Source organism: Nannospalax galili, unplaced genomic scaffold, assembly GCF_000622305.1.
Source record: "Nannospalax galili isolate Female #2095 unplaced genomic scaffold, S.galili_v1.0 scaffold335, whole genome shotgun sequence".
Taxonomy (NCBI): domain Eukaryota; kingdom Metazoa; phylum Chordata; class Mammalia; order Rodentia; family Spalacidae; genus Nannospalax; species Nannospalax galili.
The window spans coordinates 4,260,752-4,269,941 of NW_008337842.1; the positions used below are offsets into that span (position 1 = coordinate 4,260,752).

The 9,190-nt window shown below is 43.9% G+C and overlaps 1 protein-coding gene across 1 annotated transcript in view; it reads right to left on the reverse strand.

Moving 5' to 3' along the window:
* The window catches only part of Fdx1 (ferredoxin 1), a 57,572-nt gene extending 49,443 nt beyond the window's left edge, over nucleotides 1-8,129 (reverse strand). The window contains exons 1-2 of the mRNA XM_008832823.3: nucleotides 7,606-8,129; nucleotides 983-1,107 (exon numbers count right to left, since the gene is read on the reverse strand). Coding sequence (XP_008831045.1) covers nucleotides 983-1,107; nucleotides 7,606-7,808 — 328 coding nt within the window. The 5' untranslated portion in view covers nucleotides 7,809-8,129. The remainder of the gene's footprint in view (nucleotides 1-982; nucleotides 1,108-7,605) is intronic.
* Between the last annotated feature and the right edge of the window lie 1,061 nt (nucleotides 8,130-9,190).

Below are 9,190 nucleotides of genomic sequence, written 5' to 3' on the forward strand. Positions count from 1 at the left end.
CAAAAAATAATATTAAAAAGTGTAGGAAATGGCGTATCTTGAAATGGGGATCCTCTTTGAAGGGTAAAAACTCTTTCAATTTTATATCTTACAGGGTTTATACTGAATTCAATATTGTATGACTGTATTAATTCAACTGTGAACCTAAAAACTTACAGCCAATTTTGAAAGAGATGCATCTTTGCTCTGGAGGCATAGCACTACATGTAGGCAACACAAGTATACACATAAAATGTGGTTATTAAATATTTTTTAAAAACCAAAAAAAAATTCTTCAAAGCATGAAAAATATTATTCAGTGAATTTTGACTTGGGATTAGGACTGAATTTATGAAATGGTGCTAAATAAACTTCTGCCATTTGAGGCTACATATTTATGAGAAGCAACATTCTCAGAATTGAGAATTACAAATCAAAATGTTGATCAACTCTGAAAAATGTTAAATATACATTATATCCTAAAGTATCAAATATTCAGCCATGATTTAATTTGCCATGTAAAACTAAACAAGCATCCATTTCATTAATATGTGAATTTGCTTTTATCATTATTAAATAGTTATAGGTATACATACCTAAGAATTGTTTTAAAATAAATTTATGATTTATGATCAGTAAATATTTGTATAACTATAAACTATATACCAGTGTGTAAAATTTCTTAAGTAAAAAGTGGTTACAAGTGGAAAACATTCACAAAGCTCTGGTTCTATACCAGCAGTTCTCAAACTTGAACACGCACCATCCAAATCCCAAGAGCAGTTTGTTACAACACACACTGCTGGGTGAACAAGATGCTCAGCTGGTAAAGGTGCTTGCCACCAAGCCCAAGAACCTGAGTTTGGCTTCTAGGACCCACATAATGGAAGGAGAGGACTGACTCCACAAAGCTGTCCTCTTACCTCCACATATGCATTATGGGCCGAGCATGCCCCCCACCCCCCCTCCGCCCCATGCAATAAAGAAATAAAACAATACTTACCAAAGCCATCAATATCTAGATTATTTTCAATCACAACATCTAGCAGAGAGTCACCAACTTTCCCCTTGGCTGTTAGTGTTTCACCATCTTGGTTCTTAAAGTGGACTGTTATTTTATCTTCTGAGCTGGAAAAAGAAGCAGATGCTTAGTAATTTTAGGGATCTCAAACCATAACCTAAGGGCTGGTGAGATGGTTCAGTAGGATACAAGGCGCTTGCCTAGCAAGCTTGGTGACCTGAGTGTGATGCCTGGAACCTGGGTAAAGGTGGGGAGAACCAACGTGAAGAAGTTATCCTCTGATCGCCACACGTGCACCAGGTGGCACCCCACCCACATCACTCACATACACATACATTTTTAAATTTTTATTTATTTTATGTGTATGAGTACATTGTCTGCATGTAGGTAAGTGCACCCATGTTGTGCAATGCCTGCAGAGGACAGAAGAGGCTGTCGGAACCCCCGGAACTGAAGTTACAGACATTTGTTAGCTGCCATGTGGGTGCTGGGACTCAAATGTGGGTCTTCTGCCAGAACAGTAAGTTTTAGTCATAACTTAAAATAATTATTTTAACCTGCATGTTGTAAGAATAAGACAGAACAAATCAAAGGCCAGCTATCTATCCCTACCCACCAGATGGCAAGCTCTGTCACTTTAAGGGAAATGAAAAGGACTTCCTGGGCGTAGCAACCAGTGGGATTGCAGTGTGTCTCCCCACCAGTCACAGATCTATGAAAACATTTAGCACTCATTACCACTCATGAAGTCTACTGGGGGTTTTGTGGTGTGGTGGTGGTGATTTAGGTTTCATTTTGGTGCTGGGGATTAAATCTAGACCCTCATACATGTTAAGCAAATATTGTACCACTGATCTACAGCCTCAGTTCATAGATCTGAGCCTTATTTTGTTTTCACAAGCTCCTGAAAACCAATGTCTCTATGACCATGGCCCTAAGAGAAAAGGTTGTCTGTGGCCAGCTTTCCCAAAACAATCATCCTGCTGCCCACTGGGCGACTGCTGTGTGTCTGATAAGGGCCAGGAAGGGTCTGTCACTGAGAGGCAACAGTTTTGCATGTTTCTGAGTATCTGAACATTTCATTTCAGTCCACCTTATACATTCATAATAATCAGCAGAACAGAACCTTGGAAAGATGAAAATCTCTGCTGGTGCTTTTGCTATACCATCAGCTACGTAACTTAAAGGACTTTACTTTCTCACAAACATCTCTAAGACTTGGGAAAACAAATTAAGCTAGCACCCAGATCCTCACCCTCCATACTAGCACTTACAGGATGTATTTCAACTTAGAATAACGAGCTGTAATTTTTACCACTACCAATAGATAATTGTAGTCAACAACTGCCCCACCTCCCCTGCAAGCAAGCTTTAGAAAAAAACCTAGAATCAAGTAATTTCAGAGGCAGAAATATCTTTAACATGATCAGATCCAATTATCTCATTTTGCAAGAGTCAAATGAAGCGCCCCTAAGTGGAAAATGCTCTGATACTACAGCAACCCCAAAAGATCACTCTGATGAGACCATAAATGAAAATGTGCTTTAAAAAAAATCTATGAAAATGTCATTATAAAACTCACTTGGTTCAAGGAATATACTTCGTTTTCTTTAAAAACAAAGTTAGACACATCAATATAAGCTATCAAAATGGGGGGTGGGGGGGAATGGCTCAGCAGGTAAAGTCATTTGCTGCTAAGCCTGATGACCTGAGTTTCATCCCTGAGAACCACACTGTGGAAGGAAAGAACCAATTTCCATTCTGTGTGTCACACACACACACACACACACACACACACACACAGTGCGTGTGTGCATGTTTGTCCCCCAAAAAAGCCTATGGCTCCTCACATTTCATGAAAAATACGCTTTAAAAACAAGTATTTGACTTGCTGAACACCTGCTGTGGGTGGGGCCCAGGGCTCAATTCTGAGAACTGCCAAAAAGACAGGCAGGCAGGCAGGCAGGAAGAAGAGATTCCTTCCAGGGCTCCAGAGACAAAATCAGTGAAACACTTTTTGATGCCTCATTCCCAGGAAGCCATAAAACAAGTAATCCCAGCACTCAGGAGGCAGAGGCAGGCGGATCTCTATGAGTTCAAGGCCAGCCTGGTCTACATAGTGAGTTCCAGGACAGCTGGGGCTACGGGGAGACCCTGCTTCAAAAAGACAAAAAAAAAAAAAAACAAGTATTCTTAAACAGGAATTGTGACTCTAAACTACCCAACAGCTTTTTCTCTCAAGGTAAAACAGCTGAGAATGAAGACAGCCCAGAGGCAAGGAGATGTTCATAAAACCACAAATTAAACGAGATGTAGGGGACAATGCCTTAAAAGCTGGTCACGTAGTCGATGGAGGGTCTGGGAGACCATTCATAGTCTATCAAGAGAGAGGGAAGAAATGCTGACACCGTCAGCTTGGCCAGCTAGGTGGTACAGTTAGTCACCCGGGTTAAGAGAGAAGGCACCTGGGGGAAGACGAGACAGCTCAGGTTTAAAGCTTGTTTAGTTTAATAATGGCAAAAGCAGATGCAGCAGTTCCAAAGTCACATGGCAGCAGGAACCAAAGCCCAGTTGAGAAGTCTAGAGAGATTCAGCCATGTACAAATGCCTGGGAGCTAAAGCTACAGTAAATGCAACAGGTAATAGCCCATCATTTATGAAATTACTGAAAGCCAGAGGTCTTTAGGACTGCTGTTCTAGAGCACATGACCGCTGAACTCACAACACAGGAATCTCAAATCTCTTTAATATCAGTCTCCTGTAAAATCAGAGTGACATTTATATACTTTTGACAATGTACAAAATACCCAACACACAATAGAATTCAAACACTAATTAGTAACTTTTATTTAAAGCCCAAGCCCAAACGCTTTTGTTAAGAACCTAACCTGCTGTTAAGTGTTAATGGTACGCAGCCTTATTATATGCTAAGATTATTAGCTGATTTACTGAAGGACACAATGGAAAGCACAAATGAGACAGAAAAGGAAATTCTGCAGGTGAAGAGCACAGATCCTTAGAGTCAGGAGGTATAGCTTCTGGTCTTGTTTCTAATATGCATTAAGGGTGTTTCCATGGAAAGAGAACAGTCAAAAGAACAGTGATTTTACCAAGCTTCTCATTAAAGTATTAAATTGATTGTTTTAAAAATATTTATTATTTTTATTTTGTGTGCATGAGTGTGTTGCCTGAATGTATGTAAGTGTTGTACGATGCCCACAAATGTCAGAAAAGAGTGTCAGATCCCCTGGAACTGGAGTTATGGATGGTTGTTAGCCATCAAGTGGGTGCTGGGGACCACACTAGGGTCCTCTGCAACAGCAGCCAGTCTCTCTAGCCCCCTAAATTGATTTTTTTGACAGAATCTTATGCATATCCTAGGGCACCTTCCAACACTCCGTGTAATGAGGTAAACTTCTGAACCTCCTGCCTCTACCTCCCAAGTGCCAGTATTACAGGTGTGTGCCACCACACCCAACAAATCTGGTGTTAGGAATCAAACCCAGGTCTTCACACTAGACAAGCACACTAGCAACTGAGTTATCTCCAGCCTAGGATTAAATTGATTTTAATTTAAAGAATTAGGAGAAACAGTCAAGAGAGAAAGTTTATAGAAATACTTTATTTCTTAAAACATTATACACATGTACTTGACCCAAGTAGTTCTGTCTGTTCACTCTTAAGGATGGTGTTGGTCAACTATCTGGATCCCCACTCCCCAATTCTACAACTAGGTAAGATTTTATATGCTCAAAAAGATGCCATTCTTCTAACCCTTCTTCTTCAACAATTCACCAGTCATCAGGGCAAACAACTATTTTATCTATCATACTTTCCCACTGTCACCATTTAACTCTTCCACTTCCTGTGCTGGACCCCAGCAGACATCTCAACAAGACTGTCAGGGGCTGAATCTACAGGTCTCAGCAGGTTTAATGGAGGAAAGAGCAGCTGCTGTGACCCTTTCTCTACACGACCTGGGACACTAGCCAGAGAACAGGCCAGTCACGTCTGCTCTCCTAAATGACTCATGGAAGTATGAACTCAAGGGTAAGCACAGTAGCACAAGGGCAGACCACATGCCTGACAGGAAACAGGCCTCAGGGTACATCCCCAGCATTAATTCCATAAAGAAAAAGACCGTCAACTAGTATACTGTACAGAATCTATTCAAGGTCCAGGCTTGGTTTTGCCAGCTACTTAATAAAACTATTACTCCTACTCTCCGACTTCTCCCCAGTCACTGAAGTGTCTTATGAGCACAATAAAACAATATGTGAAAGCCCTTTGTAAGCTGAATCACTGCAAAATACAGCGTGTCAAGGTATTTGGGGATAAAAGGAGCTTTTCGACATCCACTTACTGAAAGCTTATCTCAATGTAAACTTCAAACTCAGTTTCTAGAACTGTTGTCTGATTCAACTTTGTCCTATAACAGGGATGCTCTGTACTTGCAATGACAACCACAGTAAACACGCAGCACATGCAACTACTAAGTACCTGAAATGTGGCTAGTGTAACTGAGAGACTAAGTCTTTAATTTTTATTTTATCTTATTTTTTATTTTCATTGGTTTGGTTTTTTGAGACAGGGTCTCATTATAGCCCCAGCTGGCCTGGAACTTGCTATGTAGACCAGGCTGGCTTCCATCTCATAGAGATCCACCTGCCTCTGCCTCCAAGTGCTGGGATGAAAGGCATGCACCAAACACCCAACCTGCAACTTTAATTTTCTTAAACATCAATAACCACATGTGTCTGGGAGTTACCACACTGAGCACCAAGGGTCTGGCATAATAAGAGCTGAAAAGTCTAAAGCTCTGAAGTCCATGGTGATAAGAACCACAATATCCAAACCCAAATGACAAATTTGTGGGCGACAATCTGCCAAAGCATTTGTAGTCCCTTAAATACTAGTTATATCAATATGTTCAATCTATGTCAAAACTTATACCCAGAAAACAGTCGCCATAGAAATTAAGGCATCCAGGCAGGTCAGTGGGAGGAAACAGCAGAGGAAATAGGGACCATTTGTGTTTTCCCTCATCTTCCTCACACCCGCACAAGAAAAGCTATCGGGACTCATGGGTTCAAGAGAGAGAAGGTGCACAAGTCCCAGTCCCTCTTCATGGTGTTATCAAGAAGCTAGAAGAGACAGCATACAAATCCCACACTCTCTCTCTCCAGTTCTTACTCCCTGACATACTGCATTCTGAGGTCAAGCAGCTGGTAGAGCCGACTAGGAACAGAAGCTCTCTGAAGAAGCTGCATCTGCGCTGAAGATTCCGTAGACTAATTGATCAAACATTCAGGACTGTAGAGAGATGGACTGTGACTGACCCAGAGGCAGCCAAAATTATCTTGGGTTACTTTAATCCCCTTAACAGCCTCGCACTAGCCGGCCATGGTTGGTGCAGGTCTTTAATTCCAGCACTTGGGAGGCAGAGATGAAAGGATCTCTGAGAGTTCAAGGCCAGCCAGGACTACATAGTGAGACCCTAACTCAAACACAAAACAAAAACTCATGTACTATTACCAGCCACTGTATCTGAGCTAACATCTTTATGATCACTAGGTAAAAGTTTTGGAATATATTAACTTAGCAGACTATCAGCTTCCACCAACACTAAAATGTTGTAAGACAGTATTAAAAACCTAACCCACCTGCCTGATAACCCACCAATGTATTTGGCAAATACACTGATGTATGACTTTCTTTTAATCTATGCCAACAAAAGTTTACCTAAGTTTTTCTACAGATGGAATAAACAATTCAGGGCAACCTAACCCTGCCATGGTCACTTTTATTGGGTTCTGAATAAACTCTCTCATATTCCCTTTGGGACAAGAGCTGTGGTTTTGCACTGATACTTTCCTTATAAAAAAATCTCCACCATGTGGCTACACGCTGAAACTGCAAGTAAATTTCATCACTAGTAAATCTAAGGTGACAGTGCCTTTGCAAACAAACATGCCCAATATAAAACTTCAACCCACTTTAGGGGGAAATTTCTCCTCTATCTCAACATTTACAACACTTCTCCATTGTGTGCCCAAGTTTGCTAGGAGGTGGCCATCTACTGAGCCCTCACCTTTAACCAGCTTAAAACTACTTATGTCTCATTTATTCTTCAACTAATAGATGGGCTACAGTGCTTATCCTCGGTCTACAAGAAATGTGGCGGTTAGACTTGTGCCAGTTAAAAGCCCTACGTTCCCATCCCAAGGCAGGCCCTTCGCTAACTAGAAGACAGCACAAATGGCAGGAACATACTGTAGGCGCGTGAGTCCAGGGGGACTGCTACAAGGGCAGGCCTCTGGGGAAGGACAGGCCTCTGGGGAAGACCAGGGGACAGTGTCCAGCCAGGCCCGAGGCGCTGACACCCCCGGAAGGTCACTGCAGGCTGGTGCAAAGTGTCCCAGGAGGATGCAGCGCTGCGGAAGGGGAAGAGGTAACGCCGGGACAGCGTGAGCGGGCGGGGCGGAAGTTGAGGGGACTCGGTCCCAAGCACCCCCGCCGCGGAAGGAGACTCAGCCCCAAGCACCATCACCATCCTCCCCCGCCCCCGAGGGAGGGGCACAGCCCCAAGCACCCCCGCGCCCCACCTGCTCCGCGCGCATGCAGACAGGCTCAGCGGCCGGCTGGGCCCCACGCTGCTTCCGCCCGGGCCTACGTTCCGCCGCAGGCCGGTCGCTCCGGCGCGGGCCCCGGCTAGCAGCAGCCAGCGGCAAGTCGGGCCGTGGAGGGACCCGGGGGCGGAGACGGAGGCGCAGGCGGCGCGCAGGAGCCGGGCGCCCGTGGCGGCCATGGCCTAGTCGGGATCTGCCGGGGCTGCGCTGAAGGCCGGCGCTGCCGAGTCCCGCGAGTCCTGCCGGGCGGGCGACTCTCCGCGTGCGCCCGGCCTGACCTATAAGGAGCCGCCGTGCCGCTCCGCGTTCTCACGCCTCCGGGCTGGTCGCTCCTCAGGGGCGGGGCGAGCGCGGTTGCGGGATCGGGTCCTCCCATCACCTTGAACCTTTGGAGCGGCCGGCTTGGCGCTGGAGACACTTCATTTTTCAAGGATAGTATCCACCAGCTTCAATAGACCACGTTTGTTCCACTCCCTCAAAGCAGAGCAGCTTTCCTTCCACCGTCTTCGAGCTCCAGTTAACTGCAAAAGGGATCCTGGGATTCCAAGCAAGAACAGTAGAGAGTTTACAAAGTTTTAGAGTGCCGATCGACAGTCTAAAGAGAGGCATAGGTCATCACAATAATGAATAATAATTCATGATTCAGAGCTGCTGGATGAGGTAGATAATACTCCTAGGCTCGTTCATGGAGTGCATAAATCCCATGAATTAGGAGTTCAAAAGTGGAAAAAATAATTTTAAACTGCATTCTGTCATGACTGGTATGTTGTGGTCAGAATCTTTGAGATCAGAAATAACAATATTTAAATCCAAGGTCTACCACTTAGGCAGTTGGAGACCTTGGATAAATTCCTCCCGGAGGATCAAGAATTTCCATGACTCACAGATAAGATCTTGCTTCAGGGCCATTCTGGGGGTTAGGGGAACAGATAAGCACAATGAACAGTGCGTCACAATCCATAAGTGATAAATCCATCTTCCTAACCCTTCCTGGTAACTTAAGGTTATAAAGGGCAGAAGTCCATATTGCACATATACTGAACATAGTGAAAGATTTTTAAGAGTATCAAGGGCTTGGAGAGACGGGTCAGCAATTAGGAGCTCTTCCTGCTCTTCCAGAGGGCCCAAATTCTGTTCTCTATACCCTCATTGGGATAGTCACAGCTGCCTCCAACTCCAGTTCCAGGGAATTCAGTGCCCTGTTCTGGCATCCATAGGCAATAGCACACGTGGCATACACTTATACAGACACACATGCACACTTAGAAAAAAATAAAGCTTTTTGAAAAAGAACAAAAATTTATTTTATCACAGTTCTGGATCTGAAGTCCAAAATCAAGATGCCAGCTGTTGGTTTTGTGATCAAGGCCTGGTGTCTGCTTACAAGATCGCACTTAGTTGCAATGTTCTTAAAAGAAAGCGTGGAAGCAAAAAAGCCTGCCTAGTTCTATTAGCCTTTTTATGAAGGTATAATCCCATCCTTGGGGGCAGAGTTCAGCACTTCCTGATAGCCCCACCTCACCCCCTTACTAACTGGAAGTAAGATGGGGCTTTGAACTTT